At 45.6% G+C, this 24,573-nt stretch overlaps 1 protein-coding gene across 1 annotated transcript in view; it reads right to left on the minus strand.

Moving 5' to 3' along the window:
- Nucleotides 1-1,844: 1,844 nt before the first annotated feature.
- The window catches only part of CAPN9 (calpain 9), a 31,054-nt gene continuing 8,325 nt past the window's right edge, over nucleotides 1,845-24,573 (minus strand). The window contains exons 5-21 of the mRNA XM_075445435.1: nucleotides 24,179-24,312; nucleotides 23,392-23,560; nucleotides 21,336-21,419; nucleotides 21,002-21,087; nucleotides 19,120-19,197; nucleotides 14,834-14,994; nucleotides 13,978-14,135; nucleotides 12,967-13,175; nucleotides 12,296-12,332; nucleotides 10,183-10,263; nucleotides 9,635-9,692; nucleotides 9,007-9,071; nucleotides 6,543-6,611; nucleotides 5,058-5,136; nucleotides 3,804-3,920; nucleotides 2,729-2,787; nucleotides 1,845-1,906 (exon numbers count right to left, since the gene is read on the minus strand). Coding sequence (XP_075301550.1) covers nucleotides 1,880-1,906; nucleotides 2,729-2,787; nucleotides 3,804-3,920; nucleotides 5,058-5,136; nucleotides 6,543-6,611; nucleotides 9,007-9,071; nucleotides 9,635-9,692; nucleotides 10,183-10,263; nucleotides 12,296-12,332; nucleotides 12,967-13,175; nucleotides 13,978-14,135; nucleotides 14,834-14,994; nucleotides 19,120-19,197; nucleotides 21,002-21,087; nucleotides 21,336-21,419; nucleotides 23,392-23,560; nucleotides 24,179-24,312 — 1,671 coding nt within the window. The 3' untranslated portion in view covers nucleotides 1,845-1,879. The remainder of the gene's footprint in view (nucleotides 1,907-2,728; nucleotides 2,788-3,803; nucleotides 3,921-5,057; nucleotides 5,137-6,542; nucleotides 6,612-9,006; nucleotides 9,072-9,634; nucleotides 9,693-10,182; nucleotides 10,264-12,295; nucleotides 12,333-12,966; nucleotides 13,176-13,977; nucleotides 14,136-14,833; nucleotides 14,995-19,119; nucleotides 19,198-21,001; nucleotides 21,088-21,335; nucleotides 21,420-23,391; nucleotides 23,561-24,178; nucleotides 24,313-24,573) is intronic.

The following is a 24,573-nucleotide window of genomic DNA, read 5'->3' on the forward strand; positions in this document are numbered from 1 at the left end:
TAACCCTGAAGCCTCCAAGATGTTCCCAGCTCCGTGCAGAGGAACAGAACGCTACAGTGGTGGTGCCAGGCATTGAGACATCTCTTCCCTTCTGCATAGCTTGTGAACACTGCTACAGAACCAAAATATACTACAACAAATTGGTGTCCACATCCAAGCTCGCACAATGAACCAATTAAGGATCTGTGACTTTTTGTTTCAAGTATGTGGCCGAATGTTTATAGGACCGTCTAGATTTTATTTTAAACTTCCACAAATTTAGACAGCTGCCTCCAGCGCCGTGCATACAGTCAGCACATCTGAAAATCAATACACCTCATGGGGCTGAGTACCTCGGCTAATCAAATACTGCAACCATTAGCTTTTGCTCAGCTATCAGTTAGCCTCAGAGGATTTTCTGCATAGTTACAGGATTATAATTGTTAGAAAAAAAGAAAGCACGTATTTGAAACATCATCATCCCTGTGTTTTTTCATCGTTTGAACTTCATCTTTACTGCAGCTTGATTTTCCTTCCAGAATTGCTCATGAGGTCTAAAACAAGGGAAAACAAAACCCTGGCTGTCTTAGTGATGCTGGACAGTAGGGAATGCAAGGCTTTTCTAGGGCCAGCTGTCTCACTGCAAGAAAGATTTTAGAAAACAGATCCAGGCAGTTGATTCATTATAAAATAGACATAAGTTATGAAGATAATCATGGAGACAAATCCTCTGAAGACCTCTTAAAACCCTGGCTGCTATTACTGTTATTTTTTAAGTCAGCGCTGGCTACCCACATCACATGAATACTGCTATGTAAGTCACAGATGTAAAATACCAACAGCTGCAGAGATCAGAGCCTTAACAGTGGTCAAACTTAATTAATCTAAAATGACTATGGGTCCTCTTTTGGAGGATGGTTGGTGTGGGACACAGTCTCGGACTGCCTGGGGGAAAAAGGCCCTGCACAAGAGCTCGCTGTCTCGAAGGCCATGGGTTTCTCTGAAGATGAAGGTGAGTTGGTGCTACTCTGCAGAGACTGGCTCGTGAGACGTCCTTCGGCCACAAAGTGAAATGTGTAGCAGAAGAACTTTGTTGGTAGTTGTGGATGCCCCCTCCCCGGCAGTGTTCAAGGCCAGGCTGGATGGAGCTCTGAGCAACCTGGTCTGGTGGAAGATGTCCCTGCTCATGGCAGGGGGGTTGGAACCAGATGATCTTTGAGATCCCTTCCAACACAAACCGTTCTATGATTCTATGATTCTAAGGTGCGATGCAAAAATTTTCTCTAAATTAAATCTTTGACATATGTCAGACCTTAACTTAAGCATCCTTCTAAGGAAGCCTGGAACAGGAACCCCTGTCATTAGTATTCAAAGATGAATTTTCATCCATGCATGCCCTAGTTTTCCTTTGTTTGTGGTCCACCAGACTGCAGTTCGCGTGGGAATGGCAGGAGACGTTATGCCACCACACAGCACGCCTGGAAATAAATTCCAAACTGAGTGAAGTTTTACTCAATGCTATATTTTCAGAAGTACCTTACAGTAGTCTGCAGCCAAGCAGCAATAAAGACTTTTAATCACCGTAGTCTGTGCTGAAATGTAATACAATCCTATTTCATAAAAGCCTGTGGTCACTCAGGAAAATCGGTTTCAGTCTGCTTGAGGCATGTGTGTCCCATCCCAGTGCCTCTCGCAGTAGCAAATCCAGTATCAGGCTTTACCAAAAACAAAACCAAAATGTGATCTGGCTGTTGAACTCATCAGCACGACAGGGCTGGAGACCAGGAAGGGTGGGCAGCACATGTGGTCCTCCCCATGGAAGCTCCTGCTAAAGTCTGCATGCAAAGGGGACCCCAGCAGCAGCATCGCAAGAAACTCCTGGCATCCAGGTCAGACTTCTTCAGATGTTCATTGCCAGGTTGATGAACTAATGTTGGACGAAAGATCAGCTTTACGATAAACAATTTCAGGCCCTTCTCCCTCCTCCCAGCCCTGCTTTCCCCAAAAGAAAGCGAGATGTTCAAAAGCAGTGCCTTGCTCTGAACGGAGCCCACGCGGGGAAGAGGACCTTTGCTCGCTGGGCTTTTGTGTCCTGTCACTAGGGAGAGACCTCAGCCAGCATTTGCTGCTGTGTTGGGAGGGAAGGAGGCAGAGCTCTCCAAGCACTAGGAGCCCAAAACAGCGGTGAGTTTGTTTGCATCCTAGCAGTCCACACGGGCTGCCATGTTTGTTGTGCCAGGGAATTGGTTGTGCCTTGCCCCAGGAAGCTTTCGGTTAGTGTAAAACGGGAGACGTATGCAACAGGGGGACAAAGAGAGCACGAGAAAAGAAGAAGCCTGTGCTGAGCAGTGTGAGAAGCAGCTGATGGACACACAGAGCAGAGGCTGAGATGAACTACTGGGAGATTCAGGGAGAGTGAAAGAGCCCCCATCCCAGTCTGCTGCTTCCCTTTTCCCCCATCAAGAGCTGGCACCCGAGGAAGGAAAAAGCAGAGAACCTAGGACAGGGGATGGGAAGCTGCCAATACACCACAGTGCAAGGAAGGAAGGAAATAGCACGGAGGAGATGTAATCAGTGCAATCGGTATAAAATCTCAGCCCTGCTGAAATCTAGGTCGGGTGGCACCCGCACTCTCACGGACACGGATGTCACCTGAAGTGTTCTTCAGAAATACTCCAGTTCTTAAGAGAGGACAAAGCTCTAGAGAAGCCCCGTAATTTTTCCAGCGTTTATGAAGCTGCGCTCATACCTCGCCTATATTCAGGTGAATGAACTCCTTGTTTTTCACACTCAGTGCTTGGAATACTCCTGGAATAAAAAACAGGACACCGGCGCTATAAATACACCTCGTTCGTATTCACAGAGCAGCTCCCCATCCCACAACGACGGGTGGCCGTGCCAGGGAGAGGGAGGGCCTGGTGCAAAGGCAAATCCTTTGGGATTGCTTGGTGGTGATAGCTGCTCTGACAAAACGAAGCCCTTGCAAGGGGAAAAGTCTCCCTGACTTAAGGCCTTTGTGCACGTCTCGCTTCAGGACTTGGCTGCGGATGCACTAAAGAGTTGGATTTGGATGATACTCCAAAATGAAGCCAAGGAATTTGCATTTCTTTATACATCTTATTTAACTTTTCTCTCTCTCAGTATTTTAATTCTTCTATTGCCACAGATCGAACCAGAAAGCAAAGAGAGGAACAAAACGAAAAATCACCACTCAAGAAAGTTGATTTTGCGTCTCACAGAGTAAGTTGAGTTTGATTCAAGTTTGGAGCAACACTAATGATCACTTCAGCATTTATCCAGCCGTTCTACCTCTGTCTACGACTTCTGCTCTGGAACAAGAGAGACTGTACGCATGAATGAACTGGGAGTTAGGGTGCCTCGATGTATGGGGGACCATATCTTCAGCCAAAATTGGAAAAGTTATGTAAAAGGTATAGGAGATACCGGCCCAAGTGCATGCCAATTATCTCTTTGCATGAGGCACAAGCAACATTTGAACCTTGTGATCCCAAATTCAGCTCGTGGGTGAGCCACAAGAAAGGCTAGAACACAGACTTTGCCAGCATTCTTCACATGCCTTCTGCTTGCTGCAGACTTTATGAAGCAGGCTCTATTCACATGGGAAAATTTTCCATTAGCAGCAGAAAATTTTTCACTTTACAGGAGGAAAATCATCCTAAAAGCAATGCTGAACACAGCTTCTTTCTTTTAGCCATTCAATGTACACTCTTGATCTCTGATATTGTGCAATATGCTCGACAACAAATGAAAGTGGAAGGTTTTTTTTCAAAGGGGGAAAGATTCCAGAGGAGGAAGATACTCACGACTTGCATTCTCTAAGCGAATTAAGCAGTTCAGAAAATCATCAAATTCAATCTGGTACTGTTCATCAGAGTATCGGAGGACGATCAGTTGCAGCAAGTAGTTGTTGAGTTGGTATCCTTCCCAAAGACACGTGCACAAAGGAAAAGTGAGCAACCTTGTAGGCCAGGGAGGAATCTGCAAATCTCTGCTAACTAATCTTGAAAACCAGTTAAGAGGAGGATATTCTGTGCCACACATCTATCCAGAAAGCAATCTGACCACAAAGTTCTGTAAGCTTGCAAAGAATAACAAACTCTGAACAAGAAATTTTGCAGTCACTGCAGTTTCTAGTCTGTGCACTTTTTGATGTATGAGGGACCGTTCTGCCTCCTTGAAATTTGGGAGGATTTCTGCAGAACTAGGCGCTTTGACAAAAGTAATTTGTGATGAAATAGAATCATAGAATCATAGAATCATAGAATGGTTTGGGTTGGAAGGGACCTTAAAGATCATCTGGTTCCAACCCCCCTGCCATGAGCAGGGACATCTTCCACCAGACCAGGCTGCTCAGAGCTCCATCCAACCTGGCCTTGAACACTGCCAGGGAGGGGGCAGCCACAGCTTCTCTGGGCAACCTGGGCCAGTGTTTCACCACCCTCATGGGGAAGAATTTCTTCCTAATATCTCATCTAAATCTGCCCTCTTCTAGTTTACAGCCGTTCTCCCTTGTCCTATCACTACACACCCTTGTGAAAAGCCCCTCTCCATCCTTCCTGTAGGCCCCTCCAGGCACTGGCAGCTGCTCTAAGGTCACCCCGGAGCCTTCTCTTCTCCAGGCTGAACAGACCCAACTCCCTCAGCCTGTGCTCATAAGAGAGGTGCTCCAGCCCTCGGATCATCTTCGTGGCCCATACAAATGCACCGACTGCTTTCCATGACAAACAGCTTACTCTCTGTTCCTCCAACCCTTGAGTGGAGATGGGCTCTGAAGGGGCTTGTTCCAGGGTCCAACCCTGCACATGTGCAGCCCTCTCAAGTTTAGCAGAGCTCAACAAAAATGTAAAGATTGCTCTAACCGACTGCCCTGCAGGGTTGGGGACACCCGGTGCAAAATCAGTCCACTCAGTGTCACCTCTGGGTGCCCAGGACCTCTCTGGGGTGCAGTCCTCTGCCCTGTTCAAGGGCACCGAGCCTGCAGAATTGGGTGCAGCCCTCTTCACCCACAGCCAATCTGCCTGACAGGTTTCGCAGATAAAATGCAGTGATTATCTTACCTGCAGCATTAAGGGCACGGCGAAGCTCGTAGGAGGACATGGAGCCAGATTTATCAAAGTCAAATTGAAGAAAGATATTCTGTTATGAAAGGAGCACGTGGAAAGTTCAGTATTTGCATATGAAAGGGAGCATGGGTATGGCACAGAAAGGCAAGGTGTTTACCTCTAACTGCACAGCATAAATTTAAGAAATCTGACAAGACTTTGGTCTAGATCCAGTCTGATTTTGTAACTGAGGAGCAAATCTGGGTCCCAGTTTTCTTTGTCATATGACTGGTTTGTTGTGAAACTTCAACAAGTGCTGCCAAGCTCAGGCATTCAAAAATAATGAGTTGCTCTTCATAAAAAAATTCCACGCATTTTTAAAAAGTGATTTTTGTCTGGGAGGGATGTATTGTTATTTGTGTTCTAACTCTTAACTGAAGCATTCTCTTAATCTCTTTTTATGGTTTTCTCTGTAATTCTGAAAGCTAGAGACGAATTGTTTAACATGAAGTTAAGACTGTCGCTTATTCATTTGCTTCTAGGTATTAAAGATCTCAATAGCCACATTCATGGTACAGCCAAGAGAACTGGTACAAATTATTTGAATTTTGACCTAAATATGAAATAATTATTAAGCTGGAGCTAAATTCCATCCTTTTAATGAGACGACAAACATGACTCTCCCTTGGAATATGAGTTATTTAGAGCTGTCGTCACATTCAGATTAAATTTTTCCGGCAAATATACACGCATATCTTCCTACAGGATATGAGGATTTCTCAAGCCCCCTTGTTAAAAAATAAAGCGTCCTTTGTCGAAAGAGATGTGGCATTACTACCCAGAAAAAGTGTTACCCATTTCTGATGGGCTAGACAAGAAGCAGAGAACTGCATATTTCGAATGTTTGGGTGAAGCATGAATTCAGAAAAAGCTATTGATGACCACGAGGAAACAATTCTGATGTCTTTATTTGAATGTTCAGTCTGTGGCCTGGTTCTGCAAGCCTGCTTATGCTCACTGCCATATACAGTGGCAGGGAAACCTGTTTAAAATTAGAATCCACACTTTCCCAGACTTCAGAACAGTTGACTCCTGAGAGATCAATAACGGAAACGCAGTGACTGAGGAAATGATTGTTTCCTACTAGTCATGAATCATCACTTTCTTCTTCTGTACAACAGCAGTAATGGAAACTCCTTAGGTTTCATTTTGATTGGCTTCCTTACTGTGCCTGTCGAATTCTTTATCCCAAACATAGTTGAGCTGCTTACAAAAATCTCTGTTATTTCCAGAAAACCATTATGGTTTAGCATCATGGAAAGCTAAGAATGTCTGTGACCATCCAAAACAAGCCCTTGTACTTTTAAAACATTTGTTTTGAGTTAAAATTCGTGGCTTGTAAACACTCCTGTCTCCATTTTTGTCTGTGCGTACATAACAAACTATGCAGGAAATAGCTAATGAAATGGAGAAACAAATACAATGAATAATGTCACCTACTATCCATTTCTTCATTTTTTCCCAGAAAACTTTGAACTCATTAAACTCCAGTTTCCCGTTGCCGCTGGTCTGGTAACTCAAATTAAGGAAAAGGATTTGTTACGTGAAGGTCCAAATTCTGTCTGCATTTGTCTGTGCTGTTCCTTTAAGCAGAAAATATTATGTTGCCTGGAAAGCCCATGGTGCCGCTGGAACCGACACTGGGATTTCTCATGAGGAGCAGCTTGAGCAGTTACAGTCATGGCCGTGGCTGTGATACTTGGGGAACATCACGCGATATAAAACCACAGCTGAGCAGTGCAGACTCCAAAGAAGAAAGAGAGACAGATTGTTCTAAGGCAAGAACAGCTTTGGATGTAAATAGGATATAAATGATTCAGAGAATTAAATTACCTGATTAAAACTAGTTGCTGCTGTACTCGAAGGAGTTAGTCAACCAATGTGCTATTCAGTGCTTTCATCTAGACACCAGGCTCTGTTACAATGGCTCAACCAAAAATAAATGGGAGTTGTGTGGTGAGGCTGGCAAAATATGGTCTTTATGGTCTGAAAAAAATGTCTACGCAGCAGTTCTGAGAGGCAGTGAGTAGATCTGCCTGGCCTTCCCTCTGCCTGAAGTATGAGGGTCTTAATACTTATTTTACTGAATTACTGACGTTGCCCAAGCACAGCTCACTTGCAGGATGGGGCACTTGTTCCAAAATGCTAAATAAGGAATGGGCCCTTTCCCTTTCCATCCATCCATTCCCCTTCCCCTTTCCATCCTACTTGTCAGGACAAAGCCCTTGGTCAGATGGACACTAGCTCACAAAGGTCAAAACGTGCCAAGCAGGGTCAAGCTAATGCCTGCTGTTATTTAAGTACCTACACTGGTGGCATTACTGAAGGCATCCCAAGGATGCTATCACTTTTCCAAAAAGTCTGTCTTTCTACCCAGCCACGTTCTTCTTCCTGGATTTGTGTAGAACTTCGCCCCCCGCTCTGTGCCACCACATGGTGACTTTAGCCAGGGAATTTGGTGGCATGTGACATGGAGGGGACTCTGCCAGCATCGACTCAGGTTTGCATTAGTGTCATTTTGATCCTCCATTGTGCTCCAGATACCAGGCCCAGAGTGGGATGGTAGTGTCTGCATTCCTCGTGCTTCCAAAGTAGATGAAGAGATATCTACCCATTTATTCAAAACTATGCAGACATTTGCTTGGAAGCATTGCAAACCATGGAAACTATTTAGTTGTGTCCTAAATAGTAAACCTAGAACTGCTGCCGTGCTCCTGGGTCAAGGGCAGACCCTGGCTCTGTCCCAATACCATGTAAGGATGAGATGTGAACATGGACCAGCTCCCTACTGAAGCTTGGTTTTCAAGGGACGAAATTTAGGACTGGTCCCTTGTTTCTCATTGCATATGCATGGTGAGTGATCTGCACTGAATTTTTACTTTGTGGACATAGCTTTAACAGGATAAAGTTTTGTCTGTTTTGATTTTCTGTTAGAAATGTTCGAGAGGATTTTACCTCTGTCATGGGCTGGAGCAACAGAAGGAAAAGATACCAGCTTCTCAGCTGAACAAGCAAGATCTAAACCAAATGTTAGATACTTGCCTTGTCAGGACTGTATCTGTTTTGTCTCACACTTAACAAAATTGTCTACTAGGAAAGCGTGCTACAAAGACCAGCTCTACCTGAGGAGAAGCCATACTAAGCAAACTCAGCAGAACATTGCAAAGGATGAAAGGACGAAGCTGGTGGGGAAGTACCAGGGCTCTGATTCATCTCACCTAATGTCTGAGAAGTCATTTAGCATCCCTCACAGGCAGGCACATCCCAAACAAGCATAATCACACCATCCTTTTCACTATCTACAAAGGAAGTCTAGAAAGCTAGCTTAGATGTAGACACCTACACCTCAAACGCCTAAATTTGGACAGACAACTCTCACCCACATTTCTGCTTCCTGGAGTTCCAGGACCTAGCTGAAAGACCAGATTTTCCAGTTTTTAATCTGGTTGTCAAAAATCCCACAGCTTTGATATCAGTAATTTTCAATACCCTGCCGATCCTTAATTTCCAATCCATAACTTGCATGCACAACTCCGTGTGGTGAATTCAACCCTACAGACAACTGCCTTTTCTTGACTTCTCTCTTCTAGGCCTTTTGCAAATAAACCACAGCTTGAAAAACGCACTGTGTTCTACACAGAAGTAATCTGAGATTTGCTTTTACAGGTGCTCAGCATTAAAGCATCTTCCTTTAAGTCTGCAGTAAAAAATGGTCTGTCTTGAAGCTCCTAACCCTACATTTCTAAAATAAAAATCAGCATGCAACTTTCACATATTTTTTTAATTTGGGTAGTGTTCTGCTGTGGCATTACCACATCCATCTCTGCTATTTATGACAGGTAATGCTGCAGGCAATGATGTTCAGTATTAATGTAGCCTCACAAGCACTTATTTGAAAGGATACATCCATAAGAGAAATGATATTTCGGCATGAAATGAGACTCAAGTTCTTGAATTTGATGTTCTTTGCTGAAAAAGGATAATAATAAGAAGGAAGTCATTGGACAAATCTGTCTTTTATAAACTGAAAGTAGAAAATGGGATTTCACAAGCAGATATATCTGACTCTTCGTCCTCATTGTGTGAGGGCCTGTGCACTGGAAGATGAAGACTATAGAGAAGTCACAGTCCAGATGGAGGAGGTATGTACTGAAGACATGAGTGGAAATATTGCTCTTGTTTCATACATCAGGAGACGAGGTTCAGAGGGCGACAGGTTTCCCATCGTACAAAGGTCAGGGTCATTAACTGCACCCAGGTCTTACAAATCACAGCCCAGAGCCTGTCTCTCTAGAGCAGAGCAGCAGCACGATGGAGAGCTGGCCTCTCCAAGCTGACATGGATCACGCTGGAGGCAGGGCAAGCTTGTGGTTAGATCAGGGACCAGCTGTTTTCCTGGCTCTGCCCGGCTGGCTGGACGACACCAGGCAGGAGTCGTAACACAGCCTTTATTTTTTTATCTGCAAGTGAATTTAATGGCAGCTTTTATAAAGTTCTTTATGGTCCTTAACTCTGAGGCTGTCAGCACTTACTTTTTTTTAACACAGCGTTCAGAACATATTCGAGTTCTTCTGCAGCTATCTCCATGTCCTAAAGTAAAAAAAAAATAAAAATGCAGCATCTGTCCGTTGAATGTTTCTGTAATCAGACATACCAAAAACCTCAGAAAACACAAACATCCTCCATCTGTACTTTACGTAGCTTGGGAAAAGAGAACCATACAAAACCCAGCAAAGGCTAAAAACTACAGGGCTGGCAAAGTACAGGAGTGCATAAGGCTGTCTGCAGGAGATCTCACGCAGGAACCACTGATTCAAAGCAAAACGAACTGCAGCTGGACACTGAACCAGGTAGGCTCCCTCAGAGCTCTAGCTTTGGTCCTCCTGCTTGCTCCTCAGGGCCTGCACCCTTCTCCACGTAGACATAAGTCATGGGGACATCTGGTGCCCAAACACCACACTACAAACAAGCACGCTCCTCCCAGAATACATCCTTTACGTTTCACCTGGTCCTGGGTGGGAGCAGAAGTGTCTCCCTTCTTTCTACATCTTGCTGTGACCCACCAGGGGTTTGCACTCACCTTTCCCGAAATCTGCTCAAACAGTGCCCGGAACTGCTTTTCTTCTTCAGCTTCTTGCAGGTTTGGGGTTGGGTTTGGAGGCTGCAACATCAACCACACGAGCCATTGTAAGAGTTGTAAAACTCTCCGTTTCTGCTGCACGCAGCCCCTCTGTGCATCAGGGGACCCCAGTACATCTTCCAACAAGGGTACACGTGCTCCTGAACACTGCGAGACCTGAGGCCTCCCAACCCTCTGGCTGCTCGAGGGGAGTCTCACCCCCTCATTTCCGATTGCGTAGCGTGTCGTTGCCTCGGCTATCTCAAAACCAAGACCACCTAGACTGGAAAACACCTCTCCTCTCATCCCACCCCTGCACAACTCTTCTTCCCCGGTCCTCGCAAAACCACAGCTCCACTGAGCTCTTCCTAGCGGTGTCATCCAGGGACCTCTCTGCCCTCTAGAGAGCAGCAGGCAGAGGCGGCTGCGCTTCAGCATGTTACCCAGAGCCGTCCGGAGCCTGGAAGCCCTTCCAGCTGGCTGCTGGCTGCGTGCCGCGGCGCAGTGGTGGAGTCCAGGCTGCAGTCTGCACCGAAGAGCAGAGAGACGCCGTAGTGCAGAGCCACTGCTATAGCTGGGGTGGCCGTGTGAGCAGAGAGCAGTGGTTTTGTGTCAAAAAAATGGGGGAAAAGAAGGCGGCAGCACAGCACAGGAAGCAGAGAATTGGGCTTGGTTATCTCTACCCACAGAAGATACACAATTTTGTGAGGCCCCATCTGCAGTGCTGTCTCCAGTGCTGGGCTCCCCACTTCAAGAAAGATGAGGAGCTATTGGAGAGAGTCCAGTGGAGGGCTACGAGGATGATGAGGGGACTGGAGCATCTCTCCTACGAGGAAAGGCTGAGGGATCTGGGCTTGTTCAGCCTAGAGAAGAAAAGGCTGTGAGGGGACCTTATAAATGCTTAGAAATATCTCAAGGGTGGGTGTCAGGAGGACGGGGCCAGACTCTTTTCAGTGGTGCCCAGCGACAGGACAAGGGGCAATGGGCACAAACTGAGGCACAGGAAGTTCCAGCTGAACATGAGGAAGAACTTTGTCCCTCTGAGGGTGACGGAGCCCTGGAACAGGTTTCCCAGGGAGGTTGTGGATTCTCCTTCTCTGGAGATATTCAAGACCGGCCTGGACGCGGTCCTGTGCAGCCTGCTCTGGGTGACCCTGCTTCGGCAGGGGGTTGGACTAGATGACCCACAGAGGTCCCTTCCAACCCCTACCATTCTGTGATTCTGTGATTCTGTGATTCTGTGAAGATACAACATGGGTGCTATTTAACGTACTGGCACCAGAGTGGCCCTGGTGACACTGCTTGTCCATTTACACTTTTTTTGACCTTATGTGTGTTCCTCACTTCCTTCTGCTCAAGTTTGGATGCAGCCCCTTATGGATGCAGTCCCTAAATGATACTGGGACAGGTGCACAGATTTACTTTGCTACTGAACATGGCCCTCAGATTCCAGAAATGGAGACAGTCTTGTTAGCTGATCCCTGGAGGAGAATTTTACTTAAGAGGGACACATGAGATCTTGGCTCAGCTCGTTTCCATGGGCAGGCACACCACAATCAATGGCTTATTTGCGGGGATACACTTCAACAGGAGCTGACTCAGACCCAGCTGCAATTAGTGCTCAGGAGGCAGACCAGGCCGTCCAGAAACAAAGAACGGAATCATTTCAGTAGGCACATGCGTGCATCAAGCATTCCCTCCCACGCACTGCGGATATCGATAACTAAAATAAAGATGTTTGTATGGAAAATGAATGTAGGTCTGTCGACATTGTCTTGCCTCTTATTTTTACATGATAAATAGCACTTTAAAAGAAGTGAATGGCCATTTGCTAATGGGTGTGCCAGTGCCGACTGGCGCCTTGAAGCAGATGCAGAAGCATAACGATTATGATCTTGGTTGTTACAGCTCTTTTACCATATTCAGCAGAACTGACTGCTTCAGTCACACACACAAAGCTGGCAATCGTGTAACGTTCCTGTGAAATGAGCGTGTTTTAGCCAAAGACAGTAAAAGCAACGTGTGCCAGCTTCTGCTGAGCTATTCTCTTCCTGTTTTAACTCTGTAGACTTACCTCCGGGAGATCAATGGCAATGTTTTCATCTAGATCCCTGGAGAAAACAAAACCTTATTCAGTATCTGAAGATACTCAGCATCTGCTTGGGGTCGAAGCTTGCTCATTACGTTTTCCTGAGATGAACGATAAAACTGCGTTTTTTACTGAATAAGTTAAATATAGGTAAAATTCATGAATCAGATTTTTGCACTGTTCAAAATTTGGTATAAGCCCTTAAAGCAGACCTCAAGCAGGAGTCAGGGAGGGCACAGCTGTGCATGCTGTCTGCTAAAGAATTAATCTCATTCTTTATTCATTGTGCACACATTTTTTCCTCAATACCCTTTTTTTTATATGAAATTGTCACTTGGACAAACTTTGGGAGGAAACAAACGCTGCTGCATTCCCAAACTCCTGAACCGTATCAGGCCCCTAGCAACAACTCCTTGTCACACTTCCAGCAGATTCCCCATGGCAAGCCCTATTTCCCCACCTCCTCAACTGCTCTCCAAAAAAAAAAGGTCAGGTTTAGCAAAAATGGGCAAATGCAAAAAAAAAAAACCATCAGGAGCTTCCCATGCCGGGGTTCTGCTGTAGGGCTGGGTACCCGGCAGCCAGACGCCTCCCAGCAGCCACCGGCCCCACGTGCAGGTGAGCACCGGAGGGTCCAGGGCTCGCTGCTGACTTACTCAGTGATCGCCTTCTTTTCAGAGAAAATCCTCAGGCAGAAATCTGCCTCCTGGTGCGGTTCAAACGTGGTCGGAACGAGAACATAATCACCCGGCGGCAGCTTGAATCGGTTAGATACTTCCCTTAAATTAATGTAGGTTTTGCTCCTGGCCTTGGAGGGGTGGAACCTGAAGAAGTCTTTGCCCAGGTGTCCATCGGTGCCAGGGCTCTAGGAGAGGACACAAAGGCAGTGCTGCAGTGGCCAGGGTGTGCTGGGAGCCATCCTTCCGCGCTTCCCAACCACAGAGCCAAACTCTGCCTGGCAAGAGCCTCTCCCCCGGCTGTGATCCTGACTCTCACCCCTTCACCCAGGTGCTTGCAGCAACCTATCTCCCACGCCATGGCAAGGACCTGTTACCAGTGGTCCTTTCCCACCCAGAAGGCATCTGGGACATTATCTTCCCGCTTAAACATTCCCTGCCATGATATATGACCATAGAATCATAGAATCATAGAATCATAGGTTGGAAAAGACTTCTAAGATCATCAAGTCCAACCATCAACCAACACCACCATGCCTACTAAACCATATATCAAAGTGCCACATCTACACATTTTTTAAACACCTCCAGGCATGGGGACTCAACCACCTCCCTGGGGAGCCTGTTCCAATGTCTGACCACTCTTTCAGTAAAGAGAGACACCAGTCCCAAACTCACACAAGGACAGGAACCCTTGTGCGTGACACACCCCAAGAGCCTCAGCAGCAGCAACTTTCTCCCTCTAGGAGCCAGGTAGGGCATGACGGAATCATGGGGCCGAGGAGTCTATCCTGGGAACCCATGGCCCCGCAGGGACTCCTCAATCCTCCTCTGAGAGGACTCCATCCCAACCATGTCAAAATTCTCCATGGGGCGTGATGTAAATGAGAATATTATTTTAAGAGCAAAACACATGAAGATTGGCAGAGGTACAAACAGAAAGATGCTAATAGTGGTAGTGCAGCTACTGTGCTGTAAAAGCAAGAGTACCTCGTAGATAGCGTAGCCGATGGTTAGCATTTCAGCGCCAAGCTTCTTCAGTTTACGGCGATCCTTTTGCATCAGCGCTGCTATGAATGTGCAGCCATCTTGCCCGTCGTCTTTCTCTGTCAAATGCAGCTTGATTTGTGGATTTGTCCAGAAAGTCTCTGCCAATGTAAAGAACACCAGAGAGTTTCCTGCCTCAGAATAATAATACCACCACTACTACGACAAAAAAAAAGAAAAGAAGACAAAAAGGACAATTAAGCTGTGGTTTTGCTCAAATTTAGTTTTTCCATTAGCTGTCATGCTTTTTTCCACTAAGCTCTGCAGAAAATAAGCCAAACCCCAAAGTCCTGCATGGAACTAGGTGTAGAAAAGATTTTAGGTCTGACTTTTTATTGAGTTACCATGGTTTAAATAAAGTTGTCAGATGGAAATTTGTTAAAAGTACATGGCTACAATGATCCCATAGTGCTGGTGCCAGCCTGGAGTAACACAGTTCAGATCCACGATGCTGCTTCAGAGCCACGTAAACATGCTGGCTGAGCTGGAGTTTTGTCTCATTTTACACTTACGGCTGCAGTTTAAGTGATTTATTTGGAACTAGTCCTGCTCATGCAAATGTAAATAAGAGGCAAATCGGATCCAACGAACTTGAGAGCAAAGAAAGCAGCTCTGTTTTACCGCAAATTCTCAAGTGGGACCATATGAACATTTGTCCCTTTGGCTGGTTCCTGCTAGCTGAGACTCAGCTAGCCTGGCCTGCACCCACAGTTCTGGCCATGGGGTAGTAGGAGAGGTGGCTGCAGGTGAGTGAAGACTTCGGTGCCTGCTTCTCATTTTCAAAGCACTATCTATTTACCTAGATAATTTCTGCATCCTCCTGCGGTGGATCCCCGGACCCAGCTCCCCTGGTGGATGGTCACCTCCCACTTGTGGGCAGTGCTGTCTTCCAGGGCATCTGGAGTCAGGTTGCAGATCTCAACTTTATCAAAATGCATTTTGAAGTCTTCAAACTTCATCCTGAGTGAAAGACATGAAAAGCAACAGGCAGTCATTCGCTTCAGTGAAGGATTCCCAGCAGAAGTACTTACTCCCCAGAGTCCCAGGGCCAGGTCACCAGCTCACGTGGATCTGAACAGTTTCAGTGATCATGGAGATATGCTGATGTACACCAGGGGAGAAGCTATCTCTCATTCACCGTGGTGTAAAACACCAACAACCTTGTTGTCTGGGTGTGATTCTGATGCCTCTTACACCTTTCTTTTTACACTACAACTCCATTGATTTTATTCAGTTACAGTTGAGTAGAAGATGAAAAGAAGTGACGCTGGCACAAAACCTATGGTGGAAAGAGATATTTCACCAACTCTACCCTGACCTTAATGGTTGCTGGAGAGCCAACCAAATGATGGCAGGCATCTGTGCAGAAGCCAAGCTTGCCTACAAATCATCTGTGTGTTCAATGCGAGCCACAAGACAGCACTACAAGAGACACATGGTGATGGATTAGCCAAGCCATGTTGTGACTAGCGGGTCAGCACTGCAGTTAAAATCACACTTGGGCCTCTGCTGAGGTGCCTAGGCTCAAGTTGTGCACCCTACCCTCCTTTATGGGTGCCTGAGACCCTGTCCTAGAAAAAATATACACCAAACATTAGAGACAAATGTGTATTTGAACTTGAGTGGTGGCTCCAACCTGCCCTTGAAGGTGGTATAGACACTGCTGCCTGCTACTGTGTCACATAGATTGCACTACAAGTATTTTGTACCCAAGGTGGACACATATACGTGGACAAGTGAAGGAGGAAGCAAATGCCACAGTATGGGTTTTTCTGAGCTGCTAGGCTGGGCTGGTTGAAACTAGTCCGCTCAGCATGCTGAGAAGCAGATAAGCCATGTGATTTTATCTAGCAAGTATAAGGACAAAATGATATGCATGGTCCTGCTGGCCAAGGAGCCTGTGTTCAGGACTGAGCAAACAGCCATGAGAAGAGACAGCCAAAGCCAGGCACCACTGGGCGTGGTGTGCAGCCCTGGGCAAAAGGAACAGAGCAAGGAAGCTGTCTAAGAGACAGCAGCTGGCATGGTGGGCACTGCAAGGACGGGAGGCCCCTGTGCTCTAAGTCTGAGGGTAGCCTTGGTGGGCTGAACTTTCCTCTGTAAAAGAGGAGAGGTATTAGGCCTTCCTGAGGGCAATTTAGCATCCAGATACGTCCTCTGCTCTGCATCGCTATCTGCAAGAGCCCCTCTCTCTTCAGGGACCATAGAAACAACAACAGAAATTGATGTCCTCCCTAACATTCATTTCTATAACTAACCTTCTCCTCCAGTGGCTGATGCCTAACAGCAAAATGGAGTAGCAGGAGAGTAAAAGCTCTCCAAGACTGTGTATTTATCTGTGACAGTGGCAGATAGGACCCAGCTAGCCCTCAGTCTAGCTCACCAAACACAGCTAGCTCCATTTTTCTGCTGTGTAAGAAATAGATGTCTGTGGTGGTACTAATTTACACTTGCTATGGGCCATTTGACAACTTTTTAGTGGGAAGAAACAGCAGGATTTGCTTTCCTGGTGAAGGGAAGAGAAGATGGTGACCCTCTGATTTTAGGAGGGAAGGGACTAGGGTGAGTGTGAAGCTGATCTCTTAGGCAATGGCCAGATGCCTTCTGTGCATCTAGTAGAAGCATCTGGACAAGACCAATCTGAACTGCTGATATGTAGCCAAAAGTTCTTTACGGTAGTTGATGAGGTCAGCAGGCCTTCAGTGTGTTACCATGAAGATTTTCTTCAGTCCTCACAAATCCAAAGAATGAAAGGGACAAAAGTTCTTCTGAGGGCACATTTCCCTCTTTGGCTGCCTTATCCCATGTAGTCCTCTACAGCTGTGTTATGTTTTTGCATTGGCGGAAGACACTCTGATGATATGACACTTATTTTTCTTTAAATATTCTATAGTTTTTGATCTAATTTCCATGGCTGCACTACCCATCCTCCTAGCCTCCCTGTTCCACTTAGGATGAAATCTAACACAACACACAAGAATAAACAGGCATATTTTTTCTTCCCTTTCTTCTCTTTCATTCAACAGAAACGAGCCTGTCTTGGAGAAATGACCATTGCTTTGTGTGCAGCCAGCACACGGAATAAGCTGGGTCCAAAACCAGTGCGGTTACAGAAGTTGTTGATGAGTGCATAGTAGGTTTCCTGGGCTCCATTTCAGCTTCCAAACACATTAAGAAACGCCATACAAAGATCTCTATTTAGGTCTACTGCAGTAGAAACCAGTTATGGTCAACAAGGAGAAGAGCCCCATTACAACTTACATTATTTGCTAAGCCCAAAGATAATGTGTGTCATGGAGAACATGTTTTGAACACTCGAAGACCTGATTACTTTGCTACTCACTACTTCTAGCAGCAGTTTCAAAGCATCTTTTAAAGATTACGCCAGCTTTCCAGGGAGGCAAGCCAAGCCACCACCAGGAGTGGTGAGTAGACTGGCTGAAGGTCCTCAGCTGGAGAAGCAGGAATATAGCTCAGTTGCCATCTCCTCAGCTGAACTGTATCAGCGACAACCACAGTAGGAGCAAACTGAAAGCTGGAGAGAAGTGGCAATGTTCATCTCTTTCCTCATCTGACTATTTTAATGTCTTTAGGGATACATGACATTACTGCTCATGCAAAGTCTGTATGTGAAGCCTGATGGGGAAACCGTCAAGGGGCAAATGCTCCTTAGAGAAATACACAGAAGTCAAAAGGCATTAGGAAAAATAAGTCTGATGGACTGGGTGGAGGATTCAAACTTGCCTGACTGGTTTTGAAAACATTTCTTATCATCTGCATCTGATTTTTGTCCACTTAACCCCTTCAGTGAAAATTTCAGTTCCAATGGTTTTTGTTTCTGCTCTGAATGGCTGAGATGCTGGATGAGGAAGGCCAACATTTGTCTGGGTATGCTCAACCTCCTTACTTTTTACTGGCCTTCCGAGGACTTACTCAACTATCAGCTTAGCTCTGTTGGACAGATGACTTTTTCATTAATTTAATTGCCTACTTGCACACTTGTACCTCCATTACACAGCCATCCTTGAAGTCATGCCCTCTACAGAGAAACTTGCTGGAGTTACTTGGGTTTCTGGTAAAGTCTTTGCCTCCTTTCCATTCACCCCATAAGATCCAGATGTAGCCAGGTCAAAAACACACACACAAAAAAATCACAAAAGCTTATTTTTTGGAAAAACTGGAAATGCCCTACTGCATTTGCAATGTCAATAGCGAAATAACTCAAAATATCCTATGTGTAAATACTTAAGTAATGGATCAGCCACTGGACCCACTTCCCTCCAGAGCTATCAATGTTTGGGACAAATCATTTTACGTGACCTAAGATGCTGCATGGTCTATTTCAAATCACTTTTCAGACCTAAAGGTGAACTTCGGTTTAGCTTGCAGGAAAAATCTGGAATACTCCCACTGTACACCTCTCTAGATTTACCTCCATGTGAAGAGATGAGCGTCTGGCCCTAGAAAATGTGACCAGACACACCGTCAGCACTGCGCATCGTGGTTGATACAGGGGGAGATCATGTGCAAGTCAGCCATCTGCTCCGTCTGAGATCGTGAATTTGGCATGAAGAACACTTCACACTTCTAAAGCAATTTCCACCACGTTTTTTTTTCCCAATTCAGTTCATCTTTTCTTAAACCTTTCCATAATTTCACACATATCTCAGTGTTCTTTTACTTTCTGTGACAAGTACTATCGCTTCTCAGGACTCCCTTCCGGCGTACGCCTAGCATCAGCCCTGAAGGCGTTTTGTGGGTGACACAGCGCAATAAAATGCTCCCTTCTGTAGAGCCTGCCTTTGTTCATGGTAAGGATTTAAAGGGTGTTACAATTATGGCAGACACGCAGTATTTGAAGTATGCTAATGCCATTAAGTAAGATGAATTTTAAGAAGATTTTTGTTATTAAAATAGACGTGTACTCACGAAACACACAGAAAACCAAGTGAGTGTTCTACCTACACTCTCCTAGGAGGACAATGAGCATTTCCTCACTCAGAGTCTTCTCCTTTATCACACATTTTGGCCACTTGCACCTTGATTTCCGAGGAAAGCCACACACTGTAAAATCCTGCGGCTTACCAGAACTCTCCATCATCTAGCGCTGCCTGCGACAGGCGTTTCTGCTCCGATGGGCTGACCAAACGCCATTCCAGAGAGCTGCAAGAAAACAGAAGCAACCTTTAACTAAGGGTATGTGGCAATTAATTTTCCCTGGCTCAGAACAACTCATTGGACACAGCAGCAGGCTGTTCTTCTTCCACATGTGTTTTATGTGAGTGGCACACACAAAAAAATAGATGCCTTTAAGAGTTTTCCTGATCCCTGCTGTCACTTCACATGGTAGCAGAGACCCGAGTAATGTAGCTGGAAGCAGGACGGAGACACAGATCCCAAAGCTTCTCCAGGATGGTCCTGCATGAGATATTCGCTGCACTCAGAGTTGGGATTGTTGTCAGGCGTTGGGGTTGGGTATAACAGGACTATCAGTAAACCTCAAGATTCTGCTAAGTCATGTCCCTCCTTAAATCTGTTTCCCATCTGTAGCACCACTGTCTCTTTTAGGTTTGTCAGTAATTTAGGACCAGACATTTCTTCAAAATTGAATCAATGGGAAACATATGGGGTCCTTGCCCCGTACAGAGAGATTTGCTGCAGTAACTGGGGTTCCAGGTAAAGTCTTCACCTCCTTTTCATTCAGCCCAACAGCTGCAGTAGGTCAAAACCAAACAAAAACTCACTAAAGCTTTTTGGAAAAACTGGAAATGCCTTACTGCTTCTCCAATCTGACATGATAAACAGGGACTAGCAGGCACCTTGTGTTGGGGTTTTTAATTCCAGCAACCACTGCAAAATGTTAATACAGATAACTGTACTGACCTGCAAGTCCCCCTGCATCTTGAGTTCCAGAAAACCAGAGCTCTGCCTCGCAGAGACAGCCTTTTCAGTAAATAGCCCAAATTGCCAGATGCTTGTCCTGATCTTAACCTCTCCAGTTTCTTTGAGATTTAGTCATTTATTATATACACCAATTATCCACATTTTTATTTTTCAAGCTAACAAGGGATCTGAGATGATGCAGAAACATTTCATTTATTTCTGAGTCATGTTAATGACAGGGACATTAAAAGTAGTCCTGCAGATGACTATGTGCCTCAGCAATTTTAAAGTGCCAGCCAGGTTATATCTCCTCTCCTCTAGATCGGTGTGAATAAGAAAACCTTAGTAGAAGAAAGCGAAACAAAACCAAAGCTATGCATACGTGCAAAAATATACCAAAAAGTGTATGTTGGGGGGGAATGTAATGTTGTTTTTACTATACTTTTTTTTTCCTTTTGTATTCTTGCACTTTGTTTCCCTTCCTTTGGTAGTAAAACCAGACTGGTTTTCAGACAAATCCTGTTGTGTCCTTTCTACAGCTTTGGTGGGTACCACATGGACAGGGTCTCATCTGATGGTCATACCAGCCTGCAAGGTTCCTGCCTGTTCCTGATATGTTTAGAAACCCAGAACAATAAATACAACTAGAGACTCATAAGCTAATTAGAGGGGGTAATACCACGTCCATTTTCAGGTTATCTGCAGTAGGACGAAGTATGGATGTTGTGTTACAAGTACTAAAGCAATAGGCATGCAGAAAAATTAAAAAAAAAAAAATCACTCCAAATCTATAACCTTTCCAACTGGGAATGTATTAAAATTAACTCAGCCCATTTATATTAATGCATGATTTTTGCCAATTCTAGATTTTGGGGGCTGAACAACCTTGACAGCATCCCCATAATTGAGCAGCTCTGAAAATACTGAGGGTGACATGTTAGTATGGAAGTAGCACTGCTGCGCGTGTGTAACCCCTTGATTTAATTTTTTCCGTGGAATAGCTGGGGCTGCAGAAAGCTATTTGTGGAGCAGCAGCTGGGATTTGGCCTTTGCGAGGCCAGTGTGTACGGGACAGCGCACGCACTTGTCACTCCAAGGGCCGTTCCACTCGACCTGTCCCCAGGGGTTCCTTATCCTTATCAGCTGCACTTGCTGGCCTCGATAGCTCACCTGGGGAAGAAGGAAATAGAGAAAAGACCAAGTGTCAGTAGCTAGAGAGCAGGTCTTCTCCAGCGTGTAAAGGTTGGGCAAGTTGCTGTGACTGCTGGGCAAAAGGTACGGACTGCTACAGGAGATGTGGGAGGGAAGACGGACGGGGATTTGGACAGCTTCCCCAGGATCACTCCCCGCATCACCTGAGGTCCCACTACACTCCCTTTTTCCCCAGGTCTCTCCTTGCCCGCCGCTGCTGAACGTACCTCATCGATGCCAGTCACGGAGTAAGCATGGCCTTTTATGAGCCCAAAGCGGGTTTTGGCTTCTGACTCAGCAGCGCTGCTGGTCTGAAATATGGGGAAAAAGTGTGAATCTCTCTCTTCCGAGTGAGATCGCAAGTGGTGCCACCTGGTCCCTTCCAAGCATCGGATGGGAGGTCAGTGGCTAACCAGTACGATGAACAGGGAACTTGTCTGTCTGCTCAATGCAGACAGGGATCACAGAATCACAGAATCACAGAATAGTAGGGGTTGGAAGGGACCTCTGTGGGTTATCTAGTCCAACCCTCCTGCCGAAGCAGGGTCACCTACAGCAGGCTGCACAGGACCTTGTCCAGGCGGGTCTTGAATATCTCCAGAGAAGGAGACTCCACAACATCCCTGGGCAGCCTGTTCCAGTGCTCCGTCACCCTCAGAGGGAAGAAGTTCTTCCTCATGTTCAGACGGAACTTCCTGTGCCTCAGTTTGTGCCCATTGCCCCTTGTCCTGTCACTGGGCACCACTGAAAAGAGCTTGGCCCCATCCTCCTGACACCCACCCTTCAGATATTTGTAAGCATTTATAAGGTCCCCTCGCAGCCTTCTCTTCTTCAGGCTGAACAAGCCCAGTTCCCTCAATGGTGCAATGGTGCAATGGTGCCCACTGAGGAAAGGACTTTTTTTTTTTTTTAGCATTGTTCACTCAGGGGGAAAATAAGGTGGTTCCAGGCTGAAACACCTTCTCTGCCCCTGTGATTTTGTATCATCATCTACATTTGCAGGATCTTAGTCTTAACTCCTATTCAGATGTAATTTGTGTCAGCTAAGGGACAGGAAAAGGTGCCCTCAGACTGAGATCAGGTGTTGATATGGTCTCATTTCTTGTAAAAAGACATTGATGGAGCAGTGATGGCAGTGAAGGGTCCCATCAGCCAGCTGAGTATCACACGCTTTCTCTAGTTCAATAAATACTTGATTAGTCTTTGTAAACAGCAAACCTTCATCAGGAGAGAAAGGGAAATTCATATCAGAAAGGACTGAACCATGAAGTTGAGGGCACGGTCTTGACTAAAAGAGCTTGTGGACAAGCCGTGCTTTCAGTCAGGCAGACACTGGGTTTGAGGCAGCAGGTCTCCCTCAGCCCGGCCAAATGTTCAGTCATGATACCCTTGGGCAGAGGGCAAACGAAAGCCTCCCTCCTTCTGCTCCAGCCTGGGCATTTCCTTTGCCTTTGTTACAAGTGACAGAAAGGAAAATGAAACATTTTGTGCTTGGTGAGATTTTTCATTTGCTCTGAAACCTTCTTCTCCAGCTGCTTATTCTGGTGGAGAAACCCAGGACGGTTTTGTTTCCGAACTGCCCTTCCCGCTGAGCACAGCCAGCAAGGAACAGCCACAGAGGTTTCCCTCTCGCTGTTGAGCAGCTCAGGCATTTCCCACCAGAAAGCCAAGGACGCATGGACGGCTCCTCTTACCCTGGGTCAGACACACCGGCAGAGCAGTGTAAATAACCCACACAGGTGCTACCCACCAGCAACCTTTTCTCTGGGAAAGCTGGAGGTTTTATTCTCTGGAGGTATAAACCTGACATACCCTAAGCCCAAGCCCTTGTTTACAAAAATCACACTGACCCTTCAAATTGTCTTGAGTTCCCCCAAGTCCCCACAGGTGTTGTTACAGAATTCAGGGCTGAAAAAACATGATTTCATGGTCTCTGGAACCAGTAAGTCCTCAAAAAGCTGTGGCTAATTTTAATGTTAAGTGACCGAATAAGCCAGGAAATAAAGTTCGCTCTCACCGAACGCTCATACTCATGTTGTTATTGCCTTAAATACTGTGGCCATCACCTGTTGAAAGGTAATGAATCTTCTTCTTTCCTTTTAAACAACTGTACTAAAGGACTACATTAATATTACATATCTATTAGTTCATAGCTATTATTTGCAGAGTTAAGCGCATATCCATCTACTTGTCATTAATTTAACCGGTCTTCAAAAAGTGAGTTTTTTTAAAGCAGAAATCAGAAAACTTAGCTGAGAAATACAGACCCCAGTTCTTACTTACATTAATAGAGCAGCCCACCATTGAGCATCTTTTCAGAGCTTTCTCTAGGATTTCATAGAAATTGTCGGGAGCCTTTTTAACCTCATACATTTCTCCTACGCCCCCGGTGAAGTCCTCCATGGCTTCTATTGTGCTGCCTCCTTTCAGAGCCTCGTAGCTGCCGTTCAGCCTGGAAAACACATGCTGACCGTGAGACACGCTTTCAAAACTTTGAAGAGACCCGTGTTTGAGAGCTTCTCGCATGAGTGTAAAATTGCAGCAATGGCACTGAAGTCAAAAGAAGTGCCCCAGAATCTCCCCAGGATATATGAGAGGAATATTGGAACCATTCTTCTTCCCCTGCTAATTGCATTTTTAATTCATTCATTTCTGCATATCCTTAAAGCCCCGGGCTTTCATTCTTTAGTGCCAGTTGCCAGGTTGGCATGGACTGAATACTCCTGTGTGTCAATGGCTTGCTACCTGCCAAATAATTTAAAAATGCAGAATTAGCCAGAACCATCAACTGAGGTCTCAGCAGAGACACGAGCAGCAGGATTCAGGCTTTGATCCAACTCCATTGCTGTCAGCTAGGGCTGTATCTAATGATGTGCTGGAAGCTGGACCAGCTTACAAGAGATAGACATAATTTCTTTAGATCAGGGCAGCAGCAAATGCAAAAAAAACCCATCACCACCACCAAAAAATACTGGATAGAAGCTGTTCACTTGAGTGGTGAATAATGTATGTACAAATTGTGAATAATGTATGTACAAATAGCGAATTATGTATGCGCAGTGTGACTTACTTGGCATAGGCTTTCTCGAGCAAGGCACTCCAAAATTCGTTGTGTTCAGCTGAGTGCAGGAAAACCAACCGGCCGTTGAAGGTGGGCAATCGGTCATCAATTACGACATCCAGCCACTCGTTGTGCTGCCAAAACTATTTGGAAAGGATGGGTCATGAGCCTGCTGAGAGCATGTTGTGTCCTGAGTGTAGGACTCTGCTGTCCAGGACTTCTCATTGTGAGTTAATGACAATCATAGGCTTCATGAGAAGTCATACATAAATCATTCGTTCCCACTATACCATGCTAGGCTGCTCTGAAGGAAGCGTAATCTATCTTAAGAAAAGACTAAAATTGAAAATGTAGAGCTGTAGTGTAGTTCCTTGTCTGGATAACGTCACTCATGTAGCTACACA

This window comes from Opisthocomus hoazin, chromosome 2 (assembly GCF_030867145.1).
Source record: "Opisthocomus hoazin isolate bOpiHoa1 chromosome 2, bOpiHoa1.hap1, whole genome shotgun sequence".
Taxonomy (NCBI): domain Eukaryota; kingdom Metazoa; phylum Chordata; class Aves; order Opisthocomiformes; family Opisthocomidae; genus Opisthocomus; species Opisthocomus hoazin.